The sequence below is a fragment of the Pelodiscus sinensis genome, chromosome 1, assembly GCF_049634645.1.
Source record: "Pelodiscus sinensis isolate JC-2024 chromosome 1, ASM4963464v1, whole genome shotgun sequence".
In the NCBI taxonomy this organism is placed as follows: Eukaryota; Metazoa; Chordata; order Testudines; family Trionychidae; genus Pelodiscus; species Pelodiscus sinensis.
In genome coordinates this window covers 105,568,868-105,595,827 of record NC_134711.1, presented here as the reverse complement: position 1 = coordinate 105,595,827, position 26,960 = coordinate 105,568,868, and the positions used below count along the sequence as shown (strand labels likewise).

At 44.2% G+C, this 26,960-nt stretch overlaps 1 protein-coding gene across 8 annotated transcripts in view; it reads left to right on the top strand.

Moving 5' to 3' along the window:
• FGD4 (FYVE, RhoGEF and PH domain containing 4) overlaps positions 1–26,960 on the top strand; it is a 183,259-nt gene that overhangs the window by 101,289 nt on the left and 55,010 nt on the right. For all 8 annotated transcript variants that reach the window (XM_006114387.4, XM_075940356.1, XM_075940334.1 and 5 more), the window contains exon 2: positions 12,581–12,745. In XM_006114387.4, coding sequence (XP_006114449.2) covers positions 12,581–12,745 — 165 coding nt within the window. The remainder of the gene's footprint in view (positions 1–12,580; positions 12,746–26,960) is intronic.

The following is a 26,960-nucleotide window of genomic DNA, read 5'->3' as shown; positions in this document are numbered from 1 at the left end:
TGATTTGTAAATTTGTGTTTAAATTAATCAAAGGAATAGTTAGCATTTACACCTTCTTAAATGAGTTTGTTTTTCTCTTCAGGCTGAGGTATTTTCTTGCAGCATCCTGTTTCTAAAAATATTGCCCAGTAGCACAGAGACTTCTATCAGTGAAATATATCTGCGTTCATCTTTTAAAATGTAGCTATTTTTTAAATAAACAAATTGCCTTAGGATTGTCTTAACTGCACAAATTACCAGATAGGAGGACTGAAGGGCTAAAGATAGAAATGTAGCCGTGTTAGTCTGGTGTAGCTGAAACAAAAAACAGGACTATGTAGCACTTTAAAGATTAACAAGATTTCAAAAGACGACATAGGCACATTAAAAATGTGTTCCAATACAGAATTTTTATATGATGTGCAAGAAAGGACTAAATGAATCTCAGTTTATATTTTAAAAATATTGGGGTTTTTTGGAAGCCAATTGACCAATGTTTGAAAATCTAAAATTACCGCCAGTCTGTACTGTCTTAAATATAGACAAGGGAAAGCATTTTCTTGCATGTGGTCACACTAACCTTTTCATTAACATAAGAAAGTCAACTACCATTGTAACTAGCTATTTTGTATTTCTGTGATGATAAGAACTCTCTATCTTCTCTTGTGCTTAAACAAATAAACAAAAAAAATTGTGCTTCTTCAGTAACATTTGGGTGGCCATGCTAAAGAATGTTAGATCTTACTCTCAAGCATAGTTCCATGCTACATGACTTGTATATTGCTGGTATCCTGAACAAAATAAAAATTAAAGACGTATCTGATTTTTTGCATTCAAAATTAATGCAAGCGATCTTACTGAGTGTGGTGAGTCGGCGTATGAGAGTAAGGGTTCTGTAAAGATTGCAGAATCGGGCTCTTTAGAAAACAATGGATCCGTACATTTGGGGCCTGATCCGCGAGGGGCGGTCCAAGCTCCACAGAGGATGCGCTGGCATCCCGTGGAGTAGCCTCTCTCCATGGTGAGCCTGGGTCTGACCTGGATGGAGGCTGCTCCATGGCAGCCTCCCCTGCCCCCTTTTCCTGCTGCTGCCTCTATCAGAGGCAAGAGGAGGTGGCTTGCATGACCTAAAATGCACAGGGAGCTGGCTTGAAAGCTGGTTTCCCACATGTACTGGCTCCAGCCTGTCTCGCTCACCCTCTGCACTATCATAGACACCCCCTATCATAGACAGCAGCACTGAGGTAGGAGTAGGGGTCAGGCGCTTCTGTAGATCTGGTGCTTGCGGCGAACAGGCTCCTGCTCTGTCCCCTTGCTGCCTCTGATACAGAATTGGGGGGGGGGAGGGAAGAAAGTGGGATATGTATAGTCGACCGTAGTCTACCCTAGTAGAATACACAGTTGAGCTAACTAGGTTTTTGAAGAGAAGCAAAACTAGTGATGTGTTTACTCTATGCAGGTGTTAGTGACAACACTGTGTCAACACGGGCCTTTTGCTAAAAGTTCATGTGTGAATGCTTTTTGTTGGCACTTCTGTTCACAAAATACTTCCCTCCTTAATGAGCAGGTTTTGCTTTTTTAACAGGTGAATGCTCTTGCCAACAAAGCAGCATTCACATGTGTACTTCTTATGCCAAAGCCTTGTACTTCATGGAGGGTCTTAAGCACCGATGAATGACACAAGTTTTGTAGAGCAAGTGTAGACAAAGCCTAGTTTTCTCCTAACTATTCCACCTACTAGTCCTCTGATTGATAGAGGCCTGGTCTGTGTTTAAAAATTAAGTGCACCTTGTGACAGGGTGCGGTCACAGAAGACCCCTTGGAGATGCTTCCTGGGGTGCTGACGAAGCCACTGACACTCACTTCTTTGCTTTCTGGGGCTTCTCTCCACCCTGTCCTGTTGGGCCAGCTCACCTGGTCTCCCTCACCCAAGGTACAGAGCTGGGATCACCTATCAACCCCACTACCCCCTTCCCGGAAGAGTAATGTAGACTCTCAAACTCTTCATGTAGGAGGAAAATGCAGTTTTGAGCCCAACTTCCAGGGAAACCACTCTCCAAATGGGATCAGAGCCCCAACTGGATTATTTAGGCAAACCCTCTTTAACAATGAAAGGGACATGTACGCAGTGATTGTTCCCACAGGTAAACATTTTTTACACTGGGCTTGGTCATAAATAAAAGTGATTTTTATTAAATACAAGCAGTAGGATTTAAGTGTTTGCAAGTGAAAACAGGCAGAGCAAAGTAGATTACAAATTGAAAATAACAAACTCATAGCTAGTTCTAACACTTACTAACTTACCCTAAAATTGTTGTTCTTACAGCTAAGCCTCCAAACCAGGGATGTCTCTCTCCCTGGGGTTTCTGGTTCATTTTCTTGGGAGTGCCATGCAAGCCAAAGACAAAGGGTCTGAAAACTTTGCATCCTAAGTATCCTCCATTTTGGGCGGGAGCTATTTGTCTTCACATTCCACCCTTTCATGGAAAATTACCTACTCCGAGCCCTCTAGTTAGTGTGGTCACGTGACTTAAGACCAACCATTGCTTAGACTCAAAGGACCATTCCATACTCCATATTCCGAACTCTTCATACATACATACATTAAAATAAGATGTACAGAGTCAGCATATTGAGACATTAAAATTGATTACATGAGGTATTTTGTCCAAAGCATCTTTGAGTTATGCATATTTGTATTCATAAGTCAGTTTCATAAAGCATTGGGGGAAAGGGACTGTGAAATCATCATAGCCTTAGCTACATCCCTCAAAGATATGGAAGTCACAATCTGTACAGGGAAGTTAGGCTGCCACAACACCCAGTGTAGATACAAATAGGCCAGTGGAAGAATTCTTTGATCAGCCGAGCCACTGTGGGGGAGCATCTGCGTCAACAGAAACTTCCATTCATGGAGGATCTGTTTACACTACAATGTTACTCCCCCTCCCTGATAGATTTCCACTGTAGTGTAGCTCTCCCCAGATGGTTGCTTTTCTCTTATTGATAACGTCATTGTCTGCCTGCAGGATTTCATCAGTGGCTCACCACCGCAAACACCACCTTAACAGTTAACCTCAGAACTCCTGTGCAAAACAGAATAACCATGTGAACAAACCCTGCAAAGTGTTTACAGTTTGTCTGCAACTGACAATTTTTTCAAAAGACAAATGCGTAGTCAGTTTGAAGGCAAGTCAACAGATTTTGGCCCAGCTCTGAGGGCATGTCTTCACTCGCTGCGCTGAAGATCGACCTTCTGGTATTCGACTTAGCAGATCTAGTTAAGACCTGTAAATTGACCGGTGAAGGCAGCTTCAGCCCTCAAAACAGCAGTCGCAAGGATAAGGTGAAGCCACCAGGATCATTTGCTCCTGTCGGCCTCCCACTCTGGGGATGCCATCAAATTTGGCTTAAGTTAAGCAACTCCAGCTATGTATTCTAGTATATTCTCTGCCTCACCCCTTGAGTTTTAATTAGTTTTCTGGTACAGTTAAACCTGAAGTAGTCCTGTTTGGTTCTGAGAATTACTGGTCATGAGTTGATGTTGATTTTTCCTGGATTTTGTATCAAAGGTGCTTGAAATGTTTGGGTTTTTTCCCCATGGTTTCATTCCAAAATCATTAGAAATTCTGTGGCTTCCATTAAATTGTCCTCACTTCGAGGGCTTATGTGAACCCTAGATGTGGATATAGGAACAAATCTGTTCTTATCGAAGTTGGAGCAAATATACGTACCCTTATTCCCCCAAATCTGGAAGCATCCTCCTTTCTTGCACATGCAGTGTTGTGGCTGATGAAATTGACTTGTCTATCTTGTGCTGGTAAATCAGATTTGTAAATTAGATCAGGTTCTTCTGTATTCACAAAGTTGCACTGAAGATGCGAGTCTGAACTGATGGCTCTTCTCAAATCAGCCTCCTAATGTTTTAGGAAACATGCATTCCTGTTAATTGCATTATGGAGAAGAAAATGATCCTACCACTTTTTCATCCAAATGTATGTGTGTCTCACAAAGTTAGGCAAGCAATGTTCAGTAACTACATCTGGCAGATAGGAAGTTAGGCAGGACTTTTGAAAAGTTCCCACTTACTGATGGGGAAACTTGCTTTTGGAGTGTCCACGCTGATACACTTAAATATGCAGGGCTCGCCAGCCGCACTGTCCAGTGATCTGCGCATGCACAGATCGCCCTAACCCGGCTCTTCTGGGTTGCAATCTACTCGCCACAGGTGAGTAGATTGCATTATTTGTTGAGCCCTGTCGATATGCATATTGCTTTTTTTTTTTTTTTAAATATCCTGGCTCTTGCTCCTTTCTAGATCACACTTTCTCATTTAATGTGAACATGTGGTAACGTTGAATACTTTGTCGGGGTAGGGAACCTCTTTTGGGTTGGGGGGCCGCTGACTTGCCAAAAAATCAGTCATGGGCTGTGCACAAGTGAAAAGCGTGCACAAAAAAACCCAAACAAACAAACCAAACAAACAAACCCTCACTGATGTGGCCCCGTCTGAGACGGAGAAAGACAGACACTCTCCACATTCCCCTCACACCAGAGCCTATGGGGGCCTAGCCTAGTAGATTGTGTGCTCCAGCCCTGTGGTGGGGCAGCAGGAGGGTTGGAGCGCCAGCACATACTCCCTAGTGCTAGAGGCACTTGAGCCTCGGATGCCATATCCAGGCAAGCCAGGAGCTACATCTAGCCCTTAAGCCTGAGGTTCCCCACTCTGCTTAATGTTCTGTGTCTTGTTCTGGGTTACTGGATTTTCTTACCGCAGATCTCTCTACTGAATGATACCTTTTGGGGAAAGGCTTGTGCCTTCCAGAGCCAATCTTTAACCACTTAGGGTGTGTCTAGACTATATGGATCCGTCGACGGAGCCATGTAGATGAGTGTACTCGGCAAAGGGAAATGAAGCGGTGATTTAAATAATCACTGCTTCATTTACATCAAAATGGCCGCCACGCTGTGCTGATCAGCTGTTTGTTGGCACAACACGGTAGTCTAGACGGGGATCAGCCTATCCCAGAACCCTGTGTCGTCAGATCCTTTATGCCTCGCCAAACAGCTGATCGGCACAGCACGGCGGCCATTTTGGTGTAAATGAAGCGGCGATTATTTAAATCGCCGCTTCATTTCCCTTTGCCGAGTACACTCATGTACATGGCTCCGTCGACGGAGCCATGTAGTCTACACGCACCCTTACTGCACTCCCTAGCAGTGGTAGAACTGGAGCAGGATACTGACACCTTCCATGTGCTTTAATAAGCTCAGTCCCATGGATCAGAAATCAATCCGCTCTCTTTCCTGTCCAATACTTGCCCTTTCCAAAAGCAAATCCAGGTTAACTAGTTGAAAAGCTTTTGCAATAGTACAATCTTTTGATAAGCAACCTGAATTTTTTATTGCAAATGATAGCCATCAAAACTGCAGGATACCTCAGAAATCAAGATTATTGAGTAATGAGAACATGCAGCTCCAAAGGAAAGTGCTTTGAAACAAACAGTTTTATTCTAAAATGTGTTGGCCTTTCAGTGTATCTGCAGTTTTTTCTTTTGTTTTATCTTTTGGACTAGTTTTCTCCCAGGTTTCAGCCTGAGTGAAATTGCCCTGCAAAGCAGAAAGTAACATTTAATAAAGGTCTTGAGTAGTCAGATAATAAGACTGTCTTTCTCATTTTGTGATGTGTGGGGAAAAAAAAATTAGGTAAGAGTTAATTAGAGTATATCACTTGAATTAGTTTGGCACCATGACAGTGAGAAACCACATTTAATGTGGGCCGGAAAATGTGCATGTTGTGAATTCCTTAATCACTAATGAGATATTTAAAAAAAAAATTCTGTATTCTTACACTGACATTGAGACTGTAATAGTTCTGCCTCCTGAAAACACTTAACTGTTTTGCTTTCATTTATGATTGAGTAAGTCTGTGTGTCCCAATGGCCTTAGACTGCACCCAAAAACATGTTTCTGTTTTGGTCCACTATGAATATGTGACAGTTTCACACACCCCTGTCCATGCTTTATGAAATTGACTTGGATACAAAAATGCACAACTTGAAGGTGCTTTGGGCAAAATACCTCATATGACCAATCAATTTTAATGTCTGAGTCGGATGGATTTGTAGATCTGATTTTGGTGTATGTATCTCTCGTGTGTGTGTAAAGTTACAGATATGATGTATGAAATGGCTTTTGGTTTTAAATGTGCAAATGAAAGCCAACAAGCATGTTTCCCTCAATGTCTAGGGGGATCACCTGTAAACCAGACCCTTTTGTTCTTTTAAGTCTTAACAGTGGCTGATCTTATGAAGTGATGCGACCTCCCAAAGGGTATGTCTACACTAGCTCATTAGTTTGAGCTAAGTAGGCAAATGAGGGCAACTGGAGTTGCAGATGAAGCCCGGGATTTAAATATCCTGGGCTTCATTTGCATGTTCACAAGCACTGCCATTTTTAAATCCCCCTTAGTCCTGACTCCGTGCTCACGGCTACACGCGGCATAGAGTAGGTAGTTCGAATTAGAGATCCCAATTCGAACTACCGTTACTCCTGAGGATCTCTAATTTGAACTATCTGCTCCGTGCCGCGTGTAGCCGCGGGCACGAATTTTGGACTAAGGGGGATTTAAAAATGGCGGTGCATGGGAACATGCAAATGAAGCCCGGGACATTTAAATCCCAGGCTTCATTTGCAACTCTGGTTGCCCTCATTTGCCTACATAGCTCGAACTAACGAGCTAGTGTAGACACCCTAACTAGTTGGTGCTGACCAGGTAATTTTTCCATGGGAGGTGAGAATATACAACAAAATTCTCACCTGAAAGAGCGTCTATTAAAGATGCAAAGTCTTTCAGCTCTTTGTCTGGCATGTGATTCCCAGGAGAATGAACCAAAGACTCCAGGGGGGGAAAGAAATGTCCTTGTTTTGAAGGCTTAGCTGGAATAAGAACAGTTTTAGGGTAAGTGTCTAATAAGTGTTAGAACTAGGTATGTGTTTATTTTAAATTGGTAATCTACTTTGCTCTGCCTGTTTTTACTTGTAACCACTTAAATCCTACTGCTAGTATTTAATAAAATCACTTTTATTTACTATCAAGCCCAGTGTAAAAAAGTGTTACCTGTGGGAGCAATCAGTGTGTACATTCCCTCTTTCAGTGTTAAAGGGGGCTTGCCTAAAGGATTTATTTAAGTTTGATGCCATTTAGGCAGTGGTTTCCCTGGAGGCTACCTCTTCCTGGGACCTGAAGACTTTCAGTGTCTGTATTGCTCCTGGCGGGAGGAGGAGAGAGAAAGGGGATGGTGATCTCAGCTCTGTGCCTTGGCTGAGGGAGACCAGGTGAGCTGGCCCAGCAGGACAGGGTGGTGCGAATCCCCAGAGAGTAAGGAGGTAAGTGTCAGTGGCTTTGTCAGGACTTGGGGAAGCACCCCAAGGGGTCTTCTGTGACTGCATCCAGTTACAGTCCAGTATGAATAACCAAGCATAGGCTCACTAGGGCAGCAAACATAAAATGCTGTTTGAGATACCTAGGTGTTCTGAACAGAATAGAAAATAAAAAATCTGATACTCTAATGATCTTGTTCCATCTTTCTATGGCCTACAGAATCACAAACTGAGGATTGCCACTGTGCCAAACTATTTTTTTCATTTTGTGCAAATGCAGATCAGTTCTTCGTCGTTGTTGTTGGCACTTCTAACAGTGGCAGATGAAATATGACACTATGTTCCTAATTAACATTTTCCGGAAAACTAGATACTGCTTCTCCCAGTCTTAGAACAGATGGAGGATTTCTTCTAACCTCACTGTAGATTATACGTAAAAAGGTGACTGGATACTCATTCTGTTTGTTGCCTAACGCTCCTTCCTGTTGATTTTTTTTTCCATTATTTCTTTCATAGTATCTCATTCTTGTATATTCCAGTGGCATTTTTCAAATATTGTTCTCTTCCTTCCCCCGGTGTATTGGTTTTACCATCCCCACAGTTATTACTGTAGTAATACCCTGCAAGTAACTAGCTAGCATTGTGTTGGTACACAATTGAAATTCTGAAAATGTCATTCAAGATTTGCAAATAATCAATACAGAGAACAAATGGGCAGATGTTTAGTATTCTCAAGTTGAAAACTTCAGTACGCAAGCTGATTATGGAGGTATCTGAGCCATTAGAGCCATCATCTTTGAAAAGTCATGGCAGATGGGAGAGATTCCAGAAGAATGGAAAAGGGCAAAAATAGTGCCCATCTATGAAAAGGGAAATAAGGACAACCCAGGAAACCACAGATCGGTCAGCTTAAGTTCTGTGCCAGGAAAGCTCATGGAGCAAATAAATAAAGAATCCATCTGTAAACATATGAAAGATAATAATGTGATGATAAACAGCCAACATGGATTGTCAAGAACAAATATCAGACCAAAGTGATAGCTTTCTTTGATAGGGTAACAAGCCTTGTGGATAAGATGGAAGTGGTAGACATGGTATACCTAGACATCAATACAATATTTAACAGTCTTGCACAACCTTCTTATCAATAAACTAGGAAAACACAAGGTAGATGAGATTACTACAAGGTGGGTGCATAACTGGGTGGATAACTGCTCTCAGAGAGAAGTTATCAATGGGTATAACAAGTGGGGTTCCACAGGGATCAGTTTTGGGGCCCGTTCTGTTAAATATCATCTTTAATGATTTAGATGATTATCTAGAGAATACACTTATAAAGTTTGCAGATAATACCAAGCTGGGAGGAGTTGCAAGTCCTCTGGAGGATAGGGTCAAAATTCAAAATAATCTGCACAAACTAGAGAAATGGGCTGAGGTAGACAGGATGAGGTTTAATAAGGACAAATGCAAAGTACTCCACTTAGGAAGGAACAATCAGTTTCACATGTATAGAATGGAAAGGAGGACTACAAAAAGGGATGTAGGGGTCAGTGGACCACAAGCTAAATACGAGTCAACAGTGTGACACTGTTGCAAAAGAAAGCAAACATGACTCAGGGATGCAGTAACAGAAGTGTTTTTATCAAGACACAAGAAGTAATTCTTCCCCTCTACTCTGCACTGATTAGGAGTATTGTGTCCATTCCTGGACACAATATTTCAGGAAAGATGTGGAGAAATTGGAGAATGTGGAGAAATTGGAGAAGGTGCAGAGAAGAGCAACACAAATATTTAAAGATCTAGAAAACATGACCTATGACGGAAGACTGAATGAAAGAATTGGGTTTGTTTAGTTTGGTAAAGAGAGGACTGAGAGAGGACATGATAGCAGCTTTCAAGTATCTAAAAGGATATTACAAGGAGGAAGGAGAAAAATTATTCTCCTTGGCCTTTGAGGGTAGGACAAGAAGCAATGGGCTTAAACTGCAGCAAGGGAGGTTTAGGTTGGACATTAGGAAAAACTTCCTAACTGTCAGGGTGGTTAAGCACTGGAATAAATTGCCCAGGGAGGTTGTGGAATTGCCATAATTGGAGATATTAAGAACAAGTTGGAACAGACATCTGTTAAGGATGATCTAGACCATGGATTCCCAAACTGGGGGGGCGTGAAGAAATTCCAGGGGTAGCGTGAGGCGACTCAGCCCCTTCCCCATCAAATTTTGTTGCCCTGCTCAGTTCCCTTCTTTTTTTCTCAACACGTTTTGCTGCTATTTTGGGGATGTGGGGCATGAGGGTTTCTCAAAAATCAAAAAGGGGGCGTGATGCTGAAAAGTTTGGGAACCACTGATCTAGATCTAGATCAGTGGTCCTCAGTGCGGTGCCCGTGGATGCAATGGCACCCGCCGGGCCATTTATGTGTGTCCGCCGAGCAATCTGGGCTGGCCCGCCCCCGGGCGTGCAGCAGGTGCCAGCCCCACGCGCATGGGTGACTCCTGCCCTGGGGTTGCAGCACATGCTGGTGCTGGCCCTCGGCGCACGGCGCCTGGGCAGCCCCTACCTGGGGTCGCGGCACGTGCCGGCCCTGGGCGTGCGGCCTGTGAGCAGCCCTGCCCCCAGGCGCCCGGCAGCCCCAAAACGTTGGGGACCACTGATCTAGATGGTGCTTGGTCCTGCCATGGGGGCAGAGGACTGGACTTGGTTACCTCTCAGGGTTCCTTCCAGTTCTATGATACTATGAAAACAATAGCAGTGCAAATCTGCTGCTGCTTTTTTGCAATATGTTCTATTTCTTTCATGCCTGATAGGATTATAAGTACAGATTGAACCTCTAAAAATCTGGGACTCTCCAGTCTGGGAACATCTGTTATCTGGAAGGACCACAGATATTGCTGGACCAGAGCACCCCAGCTATCCAGGGTCAGGAGCTGGGCTGGTGTGGGTAGCATGGGGTCGGCTGGGGCTGGGGACAGGGAGCACAGCTTTGTCCGGGAGCACAGCCCCAATGGCAGCAGGGCCAGTACCACAGGAAGCACAGTCCTGCCCAACTGGAGGCAGTGGGGTCAGGGTAGCTCCCAGCAAAACCCTGGCTGGGACCAGCTTAGTTGGGAGCATAGCCCTGCCCAGGCCAGAGGCAGTGGGGCTGGCATCTAGGAGCGCAATCCGGAATGGAGCCCAGGAGTGCAGCTCAGGTCAGTGGCAAAGAGCACAGCCACAGCCAGAGTGAGTGCAGTGGGGAGCATATCCCCAGCTGTGGGAGGGAAGTGCAGCCCTGGCAGGGCTGGGGGCAGAGGGCCTGTGGTGGGGAGCAGGCCCAACAGCTGGGAGAGGAGGCTTGACCTCCCCTGGTCCAGCAAACTCTGTTGTTTGGGACTGCTCAGGTCCCCAGAGTGCCTGGACCAGGGAGGTCCCACCTATAGCACTTCTGTTGCCTTCCATGCTTAATTAAATTTGTTTTAAGATACTGGTTTGAAGCCAGAACTCATAGTTCCTTTGTGTTTTATACATTATATGTCCCCAGAGAATGATTGATAAACATAGTAATAGGATTCTTATGGCAAGGTTTCCTCTCACTCCTTCAATTCAAGTTCTGGGGTGCTAAACACAATCTACTAACCATGGTAGGATAAACTGTGTTTTGTAACAGGTAGTTCCTGTGCTTTTGAAGAAAATGGTACAATAAGTTTGAAACGTAAAAATTATTTAGAAATTGAAAATATCTCCAGCAAATATGGTGATGTAAACAAAACAAATATTTCTTTATTTTGAGTAATAAATTGTTCACTTGACAGGAACCCTGAACGTAGTATAGCCCATACATAAAATAAGCTCCTTGATGGGATGTTTGTTCCTTGTACGTATATTTAAATCATAAGTGACTTATTAACAATCAACTTTGCAGTGAAAATGACTCTAGAAATCTTTTATGGTAGACATTGTCTCTTATTACTTCGCATTTGGGGTTTAAGAAACTGTGGTCAAAATTTTCAAACATAAAATCCTTGTAACTAAGATTGATAAAGCTACATTGAAACCATCTGCTTGTGTTTTCAAAATTCTGAGCACCTGGCAGCTCCCACTGAGCTCACTAAAGACTCTTACTTAGTTAAACTTTCAACATTTTCAGATCTGATATTTTATTTTTCTGTTTTTAAATTAGGAATTGTAGAAACAGTTGGGCATGAAATACTGTAATGGAAATTGAGATTTGGAAAGGGTGGATAATATTGTGTTAAGAGTACTACATATGATGCCACACATACAATGTGATCTCCTGTTGTTGAGATTTCTTTAATACTGTGCTACAGATATCAATAAGAAAGGCCACAAGTCTTTGCTTGTGGTAGTAGGGGTATTTGTAGAATGACTCCTGTTACCTTGTTGCTTTTAGTTTTCAAAAAAGGAATGAGAAGCTAAGAACTGAATGAGACACTTAATTAAAACTAAATGTCAGATGAATTATGCAGGATTGTGTTCATAGAGTTAAGAAGAAAATTAAAATTAAATTTCTTAATCTCTTACTAGCTCACACGTTGGAAAATTAAAACACATTGGAAATTACAGTCTCGATCTGGAATTGCATCAAGCTTTCTTTAGACAAAGAAGATAACATACTTTTGTGCTTGTTGGCATAAATCATATCATCTTTGGAGAATCCTAGCAGAAATTATAATAGAATGCTTGGAGAATGAAATAACAAAATATAGTTGAATGAGAGAGGGCCATTTTCAGATTCCTTCTTTATGTACCTAACCCATTATCACTGCATGGGTGATCGTATGGAAAAGCTGTTAGCTGTAGTTAGATGTCCACAGTAGTCTTCATTGAAGCAACTATTTGTCAATCTAGGTAGCTCAGTGTGTTGTTTTTGCAAAACCAATACAGTGAAAAGGGAAATATTTGGTCACTATTTGTATACATAATATAATTAACAAAATATTGATAGATCTGAAAGCTTTTGGGAAGCTCTCTTAATGTGACAAGATTTTTAAAACTAGACAGTATTGTTCATGTTACTAGGAAAGAACACCCATGTAAGATGATTCTATTTATAGACATTTATATTCAGCAGTAACTGCAAGTGTGAAACCCAGTACCCATGGCTGCCACAAAATCATTCAGAGCTTTCTGTGTGGAGGTGAAATGTCAGAACATACTTGGTAGAGTGTTATAACTCTGCTATACTATGCATTATTCATTTTCTTTTTCTCCTCCCCTGCAGGCAGCAGCACGTGTCCAAAGAGCCTCGTAACTAAGTCTTGCTCAGCAAATAGCACAACCAGACTAGTCCAGCAGAAGAACGTATGCAATGAAGCAGCTCAGGGAATAAATGGAAACGTGCCAGTTAAGCAGTCCCCACGTTCAGCTTCAAGTCCAAAGCCACAAGGTAAGCCTGATACAAATTCTCTGTTCTGCAGCTAATTGTCCAATTTGTTGAAGGAAAAGCTCAATCTCTGTGTTCCCCTTCTGATCCAGTGAAGATACCAGCATAAAAGAGCAACCATGAAATTGTGCATATTACTTTGACCATGTGGTTTTTGCAAAGCAGTATTTTACTAGAAAATGGCTGTCAGAGAGAAGGTTTGTACTGCTGCAAATGAAGAAATATAGATAAACACAAGTATTCCATCTGACCCCATGGGCCTACTGGCTTCCTTATGCGGATATGCAAATAGTGTTTTAGTTTCTTGTCTGGCCCAAAGAGCGATTGGTAGGTTGAGATAAGAGTGTATTCTTTCAAACTATGACCCTTGTTTCTATTATACCAGAAGTATCACTCTGTAATGCCTTGCATAGGTCACCCAGAGCTGAGACCCCACTGTGTGTTACTATTCTGATTCAGTCGGGGTAAGCTCTGCTGCTGCTAAACTGCAAGTCGGTTTCCTGAGCTACCAGTGTGTCTGCTTTGTCAGCAAACTCCTTGAGATTGGGTCAGACTTCTGCTGTGCAGGTAACAATGAGTGCACTTCAGTTCCTGAGTTCTCAGTGCATCCTCCCTTCTGCAGTGTAGAGTCTCTTTTGCTGCCCCCTTTCAGGAGTTATTGAGTTCCCTGCCTCCAGAGAGACAGAAAACATGCCAGCCTCTTACCGTATTTTAGCGAATATAATACGCGGGTTATATTTGTTTTTACAAACCTTGTACCCCCGCGGGGTATACTCGGGTGCGGGGTATACGTTGTTTTTTTTACTCACCTGTTGGTGAGTGCTCCCCCGCCTGTTCCCCTGCTGCACAGCCTCCAGGTGGGGGAGCGCTCATCCCCCGGTTCCTGCGCAAGAGCACTCCCCCTGCCCCTTCCTGCGACTGCGCAGGAACCGGGGGATGAGCACTCCGGAGGCTAGAAGCTGCGCAGCCGCAGGAAGGGGAGGGGGAAGCGCTCATCTCCCGGTTCCTGCATAGCCGCAGGAAGGGGCAGAGGGAGTGCTCTTGCGCAGGAACCGGGGGATGAGCGCTCCCCCACCTGGAGGCTGGCATCTGCGCAGCCGCAGAAGGGGCAGGGGAGCACTCTCATTCCCCCGCCTGGAGGTTGTGCGGCCACGCGGGACCCAGGGGAGGTGAGTGCTCCTCCATCCGGAGGGTGGTTAATCCCTCTCTCTCCTCCCCCACCCCGGACCCATAGAAGCCTCTCCTTTCCCCCCCTTCCCCCCCGCACAGTTTGAAAAAAAGTCTTGTATGCCCTGCGGGTTATACTTTTGCGTGGGGTATACAAGATTTTTTTACTCCAACTGCAAAAACTGCAGGGTATATTCGGGTGCGGGGTATATTCGCTAAAAGACAGAAGTTGGACTGAGAGTTTTATCCTTCATTTTGATACTCAATACTGAGACTGTCTCATAAAGAAGAAGAAGTTAATTAACATAAAGCAGGTATTTAAGTGATAACAAGTAAGACAAGACACACATATGGTTAAAGTAAAACAGAATGTGCTTTCTAGTGACTAAAATATAACTTCCGCAAATTATAATCTGTGTTTCTAGCAGGTTTTTCACTGCATTAGTTCCCAGAGATGTGGGCCCCCATACCTGAAAGATCATCTTTCTCAGATCACAAGAGCTCTGGCCCCATGTGCCTATCTACTGATGGATCGATCACAAAATAGTGTCTTGCTTTTGTATTGTCTTTCCAAAGTTCATTAACCCTGTTTCAATAGGTAGGCAGGCTTCCTGGGAATGCAGCCTCCATTCCCCTTCGAAATTATTTGGTCACCTTCCTGCACTTGCTCACCTTTGTTCAACTTACAAATTCAGGTTGAGCTTCTGTAATTTGGACTTTCCTGGTCTGGCATTGTCGATGAGCCTGTGGGTGCTGCGGGACAGCAGCACTCGCACAGAAAAACTGGCTGGCTGGGGCCAGAAGTATTGCTGACGTAGGGAAGAACGGAGCCTAAGGGGCAAAAGCAGCAGCCTGGAACAGAGGGGGTGATATTGATTTTCCCTGTTTCGAAACTGGCTGGGTTCCAAGAGTTCTGGACCAGGGATGTTCAGCCTGTAAAATGTCTGTCATTGTTCTTGGTCTCATCTTGTGTAACTTTCACTGGAGGCAGTCAAGATAGCAAAACAATGGATTTAGGTACAGCATGTTACCAGTTTGCATGATACCTTATGCAATACCTTTTGGCTACAGATTGTGGCAACGGTGAATTGGAGCAATGGGTGTGTCAGGCCTGCTGAGCTATGGTTTGATGCCATTTCGCATTGCAAAGCTCCCTGAGTGTGTTGCTAGTTTGTGAAAGGAGTCCTGCATCCCTAAGCTGGAAGGCTTTGATCCTATATTTGCGCTAGATCAGGGTGGGGAACCCCAGGGCCGGATCCAGCCCCTGGCTTGCCTGGAACCAGCTCCCGAGGCTCAGGGCTTCCCCTGCCACTCCACTGCGGAGCTGGGGTACATAAGCACACTAGTGTGTCTGACTCTCCCCCCTCTCTCCCCGGAATGGATTTTTCTGTGGGTCAGTGGGTCCTGACCCAAAAAAGATTCCTTGCCCCTAAACAAGATGGTGAGGTAGACAGCTCAAGTGAGTAGGAGAAGTTAGGGGGGAATTTCAGATTCTAGCAGAAATGGGGGACCTGTTTATAGTGAGGTGGTTTGGAGAGAGAGAGAAACTTTATATTGAAGGTTTTAGTCTTTATTTTTTGTTATGCAAATGTGCATGTTGAATGGAGGAAGTATATTTTACTTACTCTTACCAATCACGTGTTCTCCTTGATTTGCCTTCTAAAAATAGCTAAAGGGTAACAAGAAAACATATTACAAATGCATGAGAAGCAAGAGGAAGACCTAAGAACAGGGGTGGGCCCATTAGTTAATAAGGAGAGGAAGACGGTGACAGAAAATGCAGCAATGGGTAAATTGTCCTTTCTGTTTCAGTTTTTACCAGAAAAATTAGTGATCTGGTAATTAATATAGTGAACATCAGTGTAAATGGGGTAGGCTCTGAGGCTAAAATGAGAGAGCAAGTTAAGAATTACTTAAACAAGTTAGAGATCAGCAGGGCCTGACCAAATACAGAAGGAACTGTCTGAAGAGAAATCCGAGCCATTGTCTCAGAACTCCATGGAGGACAGGAGAGACTCTAGATGACGGGAAAAGGACAAATATAGTACCTATCTCAGAAAGGGGGAATAAGGACAGCCCAGAGAATTATAGCTCAGTCAAAAAGGTACTGAAGCCAATAATCCATCAGATGGTAAGCACATACCCATATGTTTACATATGTGCACTAGCTGTGTCTCCCCCCCCCCCCCCCTCCCAGCACAGCAGAGAGACAGGAGTAAAGCCGCAGAGGCGGGGGACCTCGCCACCTCTGCGGCTTTGCTCCGGGGCAAAGGAGCAAAGCTGCACGGGCAGCGGGGTCTGCCGCCTGTGCGGCTTTGCTCGGGTCTCCCTGCTGCGCTGGGGAGTCCCCCCCCAGCACACCAGGGAGACCCGGAGCAGCTTTTCTCGCCCCAGAGGACGCAGTAGCGAGAAAAGCCCCGTTCGTAAGTGCGGATCCGACATAAGTCTGATCCGACATAAGACGGCCTGTATATGTTACCATGGCAGACAAAAATCTCAGCGCTAGGAATGAAGTTGTGGGATGTGGAACTTTTCACCTTGAGGTCACTGATTTAACATTTAGCTGAGGGTGCTAGTGACCAAAAGTCATTGAAATCTAAAAATGTTGTCCTTCTAAAAAAAATTTTTGTCTTTTAAGACTGCATTTTTTCTCATGCTTAGTGACCTTCAGCTCAGGCCACATTTTCACTTCCGAGAAGATAGCACTGCGGTGGTTGATCTTCTGGAGTATGATTTAGCAGGTCTAGTAAAAATCCACTATACTGAATGCTGAGGGTACCCCTGTCAATGCTGATACTCCTCTCTTCAGCTGTGGAGAAGGCTCTAAAGGTAGAGTTAAGGTACATTGACTCCAGTTATGCAGTTAACCTATCTGGAGTTGCTTGTAAACAAGGCCTCATACTCCACAGAAAGTATGGACACTGATCCTGTCTTCCTAAGAGAATTCCTCTACAGGTTAGTTTGAGGTACATTGCTGGTATGGTGGAAACTAGCATTGTCGTTGCCTATACTGTGTATAAATGAGGCATTTACTGTCTAGAGGTGTCACTCTGGCACCTTTTGTAAATATTACTTCATCTTGCATTTAAGGGATGGAAAAAGGCAGTGGGTGTAGAGGGTAAGTATTGGACTATTCCAGAAACATAAGCAAATTAAAGCTGATCTATCTGTACATAAAACCCATGGTAAAATAATCTTGTTTATAGTGAAGGTCATGTATAAACATTGCTCAGCTTGGTAGCCTTTATGTGTTGCCTGAATGTCCTGTTGTAATTTAATCCAAGCTAAACGGAAAAATAAGTTTTAATCCATAAGAACTAAAACACTTAAAAGGTTAATAGATGAAGAGAAGTAGGAAATCCATAAAAATTGTCTGATTTATTTTAAAACACCAATTTGTAGTAATGTATTGTAAATTGTAAGGTTATTTCTCTATTGGATAGCAGTGAACATGAAAAATTCAGCTAGTTTTGCTATTCATATTGCTTCCTCCTAGCCATGAATCCGATGTTCATCTCAAAAGAACCTCTTCCAGATAGGGCCACATCCAGCAATATTGTGCAGATTTGCAAACTAAAAAAGCAATAAAGCTATTGTAAGTAGTTTAGGACTTGGTGTGTTCAGGGTCTGCATTGTGCATCTCCCTCTCTACTTCTCTGAGTGCATTCAGGATAACAAAATTATCAAGCATTTTGTATTGGGCGTTTCTGTTCATAAACCAAGCAGACAGACATGAGGAATGGAATGAGGTGTAGCCACATAAACCAAAGCAATCCAAGTGTCTGAAATGGTTGGGTGTGCTCTGTGGAGAAGCTGGATTTTAACAGCATTGTAGTTTTAGTTTACAGTGCTAGCAGGAAATGGTTTTCAAAAATTACTTTTTGGGAGGTTGCTTTAGTCTTGCCAACCTTAAATATCTGTGATGAAAGGAAATAGGATAACAGACGTGAATTGCTGTGCCAGTTTCTTTGCTGTTAATAGATTAATCGCTAAATGACATTCTGCTAGCCTAGCAAAATTTGCGATAGATGTAACAGAAATAAAGCGAAGTGTGTATGTTTAATTCATCAGCTTTGTAAGTGTAGAATGACCATAGTTGTACATATTACCCATGATTCAAATTTGAAAATAACCTTGGACCCTGAACCTGCTTTTGTTCAGTGCAATTACTTGGTCTCTGTCTGAAAAGAAGTTTAAATCTTTGGAAGCTCATAATTCATTACATACCAGCGCTGATGCAGCCAGAGCAAGTGAACACATTGCTGAACAGGATCCAATTTAAAATTCTTTCCCCTCAATTTTGGTTATATTATTTCCTAGTGTTTTTAAGCAGAACACATGATAGTGTGTCAAAGGGTCGATCTATACTACGGGGAGAGGTTGAGCTAAGCTACGCAATTTGAACTATGTTAGTAACTTAACTCAAATGGATACAGCTTATATCTACTTACTATGGGATCTCCACTGTCCACTTTCCTGTCAACTGCCCTCTTTATTCCTCAGGGCTCCCTTCAGCAATATGTTGGCTCAACAATTCATAGATCACAAATTCGATCTGTAATGTTTTTGAGCTTAGAATCCTTTTTGCTTTGAAAATTGAGTGGAGGGAAGTAGGGGAGGAAGGCCCTAAACTGGTTTCTGGAACTGACTGGAAGCCAGTGGAGGGACTTAAGCATGTTCCTGAGGTGCTCATAACTGTCTATACTGTAAAGGAAGCAGGCAGGCACATTCAGTACCATCTGGTGCCTGCACGTTGTCAGATGAAAAATATGGCGGCTTACGTGTCACCACCTGCTTGGGGATGACCCATGCATGGATCGCGTGGATAACGTTCACAAAGTTCTCTAATAATCCAGAGATGAAACATGATAGTTTGAAATTAGCCCCCACTATGGATATGTCTGAACCCTAGAGTGGGCCTAGCTTCATCATAATCTCACAGAATGTTATAAACAAGACACACTGTTTGTTGGATGCTAATGTTCCTCCAGTTGTGTGATGTATCACACATGAGTTCTTATTTCATACCTAATGAAATTCAAGTTCTGTTAGTGGCAAATAAATAAAGTTCATTTACTGCACTTTTGGTAAGCTATTTTACAAAGAGATGTCTGTACACCTGTAGTTCTGAAGGATGTTCTAACTATAATTTAGGTTCAGCATCTGTGAGTAAACCTTTTGAGCCTCTCCAGGTTGATGAGGAGACTTTTTGTGTCAACCTGGTGGTCAAAAAGCTGGCCTTAGCGATACATGCGCTCAGCTGGACTACAATCTTGCAGCATTAAACCTTCATTGAATAGGAAACTCCAGCTAATGCCCAACACTGCAGCGCATCTCCTCAGTTATCCAGGCTATGGTGAGCCACATGAAACCTGTTCTCAGCTCTATATGCTGGTTCTCCATAGCATTTCAAATAAAGTTATAGGTCTCTGTCCTCATTGTCAAGATTCTGAATGAGTTGGGCCCAGGGGAACTAAAAGATCTAAAGCTCCAGGGTGTATAACATGGCACACCTCTGGCAAAAAAGAATACAGGCAGTCCCCGACTTACGTCGGATCCGCACTTACGAACGGGGCTTTCTCGCCCCAGAGGTTGAGGTAGCGGATTGCTACCTGCGAGCTCCGGGGCGAGAAAGCCCCGTTCGTAAGCTGCTCTGGTGCCCCTGGTCTGCTGGAGACCGTCTCCAGCTGACCAGGGGCACCGGGCGGGTTCCCGCGCTTCTGAGGCTTTGCCAGAGCAAAGCCTCAGAAGCGCGGGAACCCGCCGCTGTTGCGGCTTCAGTCCCGGTGCCTGTGGTCTGCTGGGGACCGTCCCCAGCAGACCACAGGCACCGGGACTGAAGCCGCAGCCGCGGGGGGTCCCGCACCTCTGAGACTTTGCCAGAGCAAAGCCTCAGAGGCACGGCACCCCGCTGCCGCTGCGGCTCTGCTCCCGGTGTCCCTGGTCTGCTGGGGGGGGGGGGGCGCGGCTAGTGTGCCCCCCCCCCCCAGCAGACCAGGCTTTTGCTTTGGACCCTGGAGCAGAGCAGCTGGGGGCAGCGCCACTCTGGGCACTACTGGACCAACCCGGCAGCACCCCAGTTGCTCTGCCCCAGGTCCTGATTCAGCCGCTGCTGGTCAGTTTCAGCAGTGGCTGAATCAGGACGCCTGGGGCAGAGCAGCTGGGGTGCTGCTGGGTTGGTCCAGTAGCGCCGAGGAGCGGTGCTACTGGAGCAACCCAGCAGCACCCCAGCTGCTCTGCCCCAGGCGTCCCCAAGTCAGCCGCTGCTGAAACTGACCAGCGCTGACTCCAGGAAGCCCAAGGCAGAGTTGCTCTGCCCCAGGCTTCCTGGAATCAGCGCTGATCAGTTTCAGCAGCAGCTGACTTGGGGAAGCTTGGGGTTCTTAAGTTGATTCTGTATGTAAGTCAGAACTGGCGGTCAGTTTCAGCAGCGGCTGAATCTGGATGCCAGTTCCGACTTACATACAGATTCAACTTAAGAACAAACCTACAGTCCCTATCTTGTACTTAACCCGGGGACTGCCTGTATTCCCAATTAAGACCGAAATTCATCTTTGCAGGAGTCCAAGCTCTCTTGGTGGTGGCACTCAAAGAGATTTTGGAGTGAGGGTGCTGAGCTGCATATAGACGCTATGCCCCCTGGTCTCTGCCCCTAGAGCTGGGGTCAGCAGCTGGGACCCCACATGAAAAGCCTAGAGATGGAGCCCCAGGCACAAGACTGGCAGCCAGCTGGGACCCCAGGACTGAGGGCCAAGTGACTGGTGGCATGGCCAAACTGGGGGTTGGCAGCAGGGCTGAGTGGGGCCAAGCAGGAGGCCAGTAGTAGAGCCCACAGACCACAGAGGCATGGGGCCAGCAGCCAGGATCATGGGCAGCAGGGGCGTGGAACTAGTATACCCAATATCTGGGAGCGCTGCAGCACCCTGCACCTCTGCTTCCCACTCCTGTGTCTCTTGGGAACCAATCCAATGTTTGTGGAATGATTGTCGCACAGTTAGCTCTGAGGCTGGGTTACAGCTGGCCTTTCACCACCCCAATAGGACTCAGTAAACATCACTGGTATTTTTTGGGCAAGGTGACCCTTCTGGCCACACATGGCACATCCCTTGTTTCCTTACTCATCCCAGAGCTTCTGGGAAGTGAGTTGTCGTGTCCCCCTCCCCCATTGAGTGTGGGTCTCAGCTTGGGTTCAGTCCCTGTGTTCTGATCCCATTCTGTCCCTGTTAGTCGCCCTGGTTTTGACAGAGAAAGTATCCATATCCTGGCCTGCCAGTTTTCCAGCCATCATAACCTCTCTAGTGTTGCTGTCTGTTAACGTGTTTTCAGGTTGGCATGGCAGATATTATAGAATCATTCTATACCCATTAATTCATAGGCCTCACTGATTGTTTTTGTTCCACAGCCAGTTACCCATTGGTTACATATCCCTTAATTTGAGTAGAAACCTCATAGGCCCCTTTTTCCTGAACTCCCTGGAACCTTTTCCTAAAAGTTTTGGTGTCACTTTAAACTTTTGCAGTAAAGCTCTGTTACAGTTATAGTATTTGCAGGCCACCCTACCCATAAGGGTAACAATGTCCAAGACCACCATCCCAGACAATAGGTTCCATATGTCTTCCTTCCTTATCTTATTCCATTCATATCCTATTGCAACAATCTTTAGGCACATATCCATGTCACCCCCTTCCCTAGAGCAAGGAAGCAATTGTGAGTGTATGCTTCCCACTGTTACACCTTGGTTCGGTGATGTGGTGGAAGCCTCAAGGGTTAAAGCCGATTACCTAGTGAAAACTACTGGATGATGGTGTAAAACAAATGATCTTTATTAAGTGGAATGATTCTTTTATCAAAACTAACAATTAAAAAATGGTCTTTTTAACTAACAATTGCCTAATGCTTTTACAGGATAGAAAACTTGAACACAACTATACCTAACTGATTACAATTCCTAGATTACAATTTACTTATATTAAATCACTGTCTCTAATTTGCTTAACAAAAATACAAAAACAAAGACAATATAATGATAATAAAAACTCTGTCTAAAGCCAGCCCCTCTAACTCCACCAGCTGCCCTAAAATAACCATAGTCATAAATTTACTTTTACAACTTAACAACTCTTGGACTTCTATTTCTAACACTTACACTTAACCTAAATACAACACTACTACACAACACAAAATTATACGATTTACACAGTGTGGTTAACAGAACTTAGATACTCTTCACAGAAATACACAGTGAAATTAACACAATATAACTATTAATTAAACCAATAACTAATACATTTAAGCAATACTTACAAATCCAGCAACGATAACAACACAAAGATACGTTAGAACTCGAAGCATGCTCAGGACTCGTGCACCCCTATATTTGACTCGAAGGGTAGGAAGGCAGCCTTAGGGTGATCAATCCTTTAGCCGGGCAAAAAAAGATACGTGCCCTCAATACACGGAACCTTCTTCGAACAAAGGGGTTGAGGGTCGTTTATAACATAACCTGATATCCGGTACCTTATTAGGGTTAGTTCCTTGGCCGGGCCTGATAGGCTGGTAATGAGGTAACGTGAAATACTGCCCTATAGGATTTCTCATGATACCTGCCTGATGGCCCCGTGGATAGTGCTGGGTGTGGGCATGGTTAGTGTGCATGGCAGTTGCGTCTTATCTCCCTATGCCTACCTCCCTGCTTTCAAGGACTGGTCAAGAGAGTCTTATTTATCTCTTGCAACTTGTGTTCTATTTTTTTCATGCTCACCTCCCTGTTCTATGATGCCTACAAGGCCAAATCCCGTTTTACAGAAAGCTGCATTGTGCTTCCTATGCTTCTCTGAATATCTCACAGTCTGGGTTTTCTGTGAGGGGCCTTGTGTAGCAGGATGGGCTATACGCGAAGGCCATGGACAGAAAAAGCCTGCTTTCCAACACCCACCAGGCCAAGTACCTGGGGACTGGCTCTACCTATAGACTCATATTCTGTCAGTCTCCCTGCCTCAAGCTTGGGATGTCTTTTCTGTCCATCTGGAATAGTCTCCATTTTAAGTGGAGAGTACCCCCTTCTTGTCCTTTCCCTTGTGCTGACACTGGCCTTCCATCTCTGTCTTCTCTGATGCTGCAACACCTCCCTCCCCTCCCCCATCTGCTCTCTCTCTCTGTTGCTGTTATTCTTCAAGCTGCTGAGTTTCCAGATGCACCCATTTTCCAGCAGCAACGTCTCCTGTTTTGGCATTTGGGCTGTCCACCACTCCTGTTGCAGTGACGTACTTTGGTTTGGACAGAATACAGTTGCTGCTTCTGTCAGCCTCTTTCCTGTTTGTTTCTGGAGTTGGCTTCAGGATTCTGTAAACTTGGGCTATTCTGCTGCTGCTCGTTAGAACACAGCAAATGTACTGGCTCTGCTTTTATCTGGTCCCTGGTTCTTAGCTGCCTTTCTCTACGTAGCTCAACCAACCAGTTTTTCTACAGCTGTTGAAAAATGCATTTTCCCCAGTCTTTCCTCTATCTTTTTCCTAAGCAGACGATTGAGACTTTTTTCTTGTGCTTTTCCTGTCTAAGTAGGTTCGTTTCACAGCTGTTGATACTTAGTGATTTTCAGTTGCCTCCCTTCCCAGTTATTCTCAGTACAAGACAGCCTGCCTAAGCAAGCTTCTCTTGCCTTCTCTTCAGAGACTGATAGGTGTGAGAGCCCACAATTGTGAGTTACCAGGCAGTTGTTCCTGTGCAAATCTTTTTTTTTCTTATACTAAAATAGGATGGAGAAAACACTTTAAAAACAATAGAAGAACCTACAAGCATGGCTATCAGAGTTCATCCTTCAAAACCCCATGCAAGGGGTTTCCTTATCATTGTAGGGTCAGCACAGATTCAGCTCCAAACAAGTATGCTCATGACATGTTAAGTCCAACCTTTATATAGTTCACGGGTCTTTTAACTGGATAGAGAATAAGAGCAGCGACCTGTGTCAGACGTTAGTCACATTGTGTAATGCACTACTGAAAGTTGCTTAGATACAAAGATGATTAGCATGATTTAGGAACCTATCTAGAATAGAATAGACTGGAGTGATTTTCCTCCTTTCCTGGATCCAAGCTGTTATCTTCATGCCTTTTTCCTACAGAGGCTCTGTGGCAGGGATGGGCAAGAGGCTGTCAGCAGGCCAGGTCCAACCCACCAAGCCACTGGATCCATCCCGTGGCTGCCTTGCTGGAACCCTTAAGGCAGAGAACAGCACTCGCTTTAAAAAGCCCACTGTTCTCCATTTTGGATGGCTGGGGAGAGAGGATGGAGACTTCTCATGCTGTTCCTGCCCCCTCCCCCAGCAAAATCTCTTAGCTTCCATTGGCCAGTCTTTCAGTTTCTAGCCAATAGGAGCTGAGCATTTTTGCTGGGAGCAAGGGCAGTATAGGAAGCCTTCTCCCTCCCTGCTCGTCCCCCCCCCCCCCCCCCCATGCCCAGAGCGGAGCCGCATGGAGCAGCCGGCAGCAGATGGTCTGCCTCAAGTTTCTGCTGGTAAGCACCTCCCAGCCAGAGTCTGCCTCTGACACTTCAGCTTTCTTCCCCCATGCTCTGCTCCCCTCTATATTCCCAAACTCTCTGCCCCCTCCTACGCCCAAACCAACCCCCTTCCAAATCTGGCACCCCAATCTCCTGCCCCAGATCACAATCCCTTCCTACCCTAGGTCACATCCTTAAATCCTTCATCCCAGTTCCAAGGTTGCCAGATGGTTTCAACAAAAATACCAGACACACTTGACATTACATCACAATCTACATTACATCTTATTTAGAAAATACCAGACATTTATATTTTTCTCATTTATACTTTTCTCAATTTGTTTCCCGAAGAGAAAGCTCAAATATTGGACTCCAGTTCAAATCCGGACACCTGGCAACCCTACCTAGTTCCCTGCTCTAGGTCACAACTACCTCTTTCACCCAAGCTCCCTCCCAGACCCCGTTCTCCCTCCTGCACCCCAATCCTTTATCCCAAACTCCCTTCTGCTCTCAGCCTCCATCCCAGACCCTGGAATTCCTCCATTAATATCCTGGAAGAGTGCAGCCCTCGACCACTTTCCAAAATCTTGGAGTGGCCCTTTGTCAAAAATTATTGCCCGACTCTGCTCTGTGGCACCTAACTAGATTCATTTGAAAGTTTACTTGAAGGTGGTAGAGCAAGCATGGAGGCAAGATAAAAACAAATTGATTTAATGGGACTAGTGTGGCTGTCTGGTCCCATTTCTCATGTGTTCTGTCACTCAAAACTTAATATCTTCAGGTTGACCAGTTTTTCTAACATACTGTGATTGTCCTAGTTGGCTAAGATCGTCCTCCTGTTTGCCAATTGTAGTGGAGCTAGGATTTTGTCTAGCTATTATTGCTATCAACTAGAAGGAAGTCTGACCACCTCTTGCCATGGTCAGTTTAAGAAGGATCTACAAACTGATTTTTGTCCCCAAATGGAAGTAGGGCTCAATGAAAAAGCTTTCTGTGCCAAACACGCATAGCTTGTTTTTGTTGAACACAACATAAATACCGTTAACACCATCAACTTTTATGAATTTTCACTTTATTAATTATTTATCAAACTGATTTTCTACAGTTGTGCAGAGCACAAAATGCATCACAAGAAAGGGTGTTTAACATCATTGTAATTCTGGTTTTAAATCCATCCAAACTCCTCTTTTCCTTTCATCTCTTCCTCCAGGGAAATTGGAATGCCCACCCTCAGATGTGTCCTGCTTCTTCCCAGTCAGGCTGTCTGATATTTTTTTTTAGCTGTCTCGTTACCTTTGTGTGTTCAGCCAGCCAGCTAGCTATTCAGTGCTGACAATTATCTGATGCTCAGTGGCCTAGATCTGCCAGTCCTTCTGAGAGCTGCATGAGAGAAGGGTGAATGAGAGAGAGAACAGGGCTTCCCAGCAGCAAGCAGCTGGATGAAACAAATGTATTTAATTTATCTGATAAAGCCTCTCATTGTACAAAATACTGGCCAGGAAAATAGTACTTGGGTTATAATGCAATCATTAAAAAATATTACATGTTGAGTTACCCTTCAAGTGTGGATCACCTCTTCTTCATTCTTAGTCCAGTCTCTATATCCTGAATCACAGACATAAATTAATGTGTTAATGAATTAAAATGTTAATAGCCAAAGGTAACTGAGAAATTTCTCATTTCTTACTATGATGACTCTTCCTCCTCTACTCTTTTGTACTATCATTTCATTTATCATCCTTTGATGCTGGTCTGATTTGAAGTTATAAACCCTTTGGGAAAGGGATCTGGCTATTTAATCTGTAAAGTGACTCATACGCCCCTATTTATACTGAAGCTGTCATTGAAGCTACTATTTGGAAGTGAAGTTCTTGATTCAAGGCAAAATTCACTATTTCCTCCCATATGTGAATGCAAAGTAGAGATGAGAGAGGCTGGGGTAGTTCCTGACAATATGGTGTATATATGCAACTATTTTGATCAACATGGTCTTGACATTTTGGATGATTGGACTTAAACTGCTATCTGTGAGTAACTGTTCCAGGACCTGTTCTAGTAGTAAATTTTGATTTTTTTTCTGGGAGAGGTGGGGTAGAGGGAGTGGACACACAAGATCTTCCTCTCCTAGCTGCCTAGCTATGTCTTGTAAACGGCCTTAAACTATTGCCTTCTCCATCATTTAAATCACTGCACACTGTTTGACCTCCAGTCTTAGTTGTCCTTCAGCCAAACTATAGTAATTTGAGCTAACTCTTCAGTCTTCCCCAAACTTGGAGTCCCTCTTCCTCTTTGGTAAATGTGTGAATAATTGCAACTTAAAAGTCTGATACTGAAGCATAATACATGCAAAATCAAGTGTTGGTGCATCTAGGGAATTGTCTGGCTTTCAACCCTGTATGGTACCCCACATCAGTAGCTTCTAGAATGCTTACTCTTCTTAGCTGGGGATGGTGCACATATCCTGTGCTAGTGCCATCTCCTTGCCACCCTTGGTGGGAGTCTTATTTTATTGAATGTGTACCAGCTTTTAGTAACTGTTTATCTTTATTGCTTC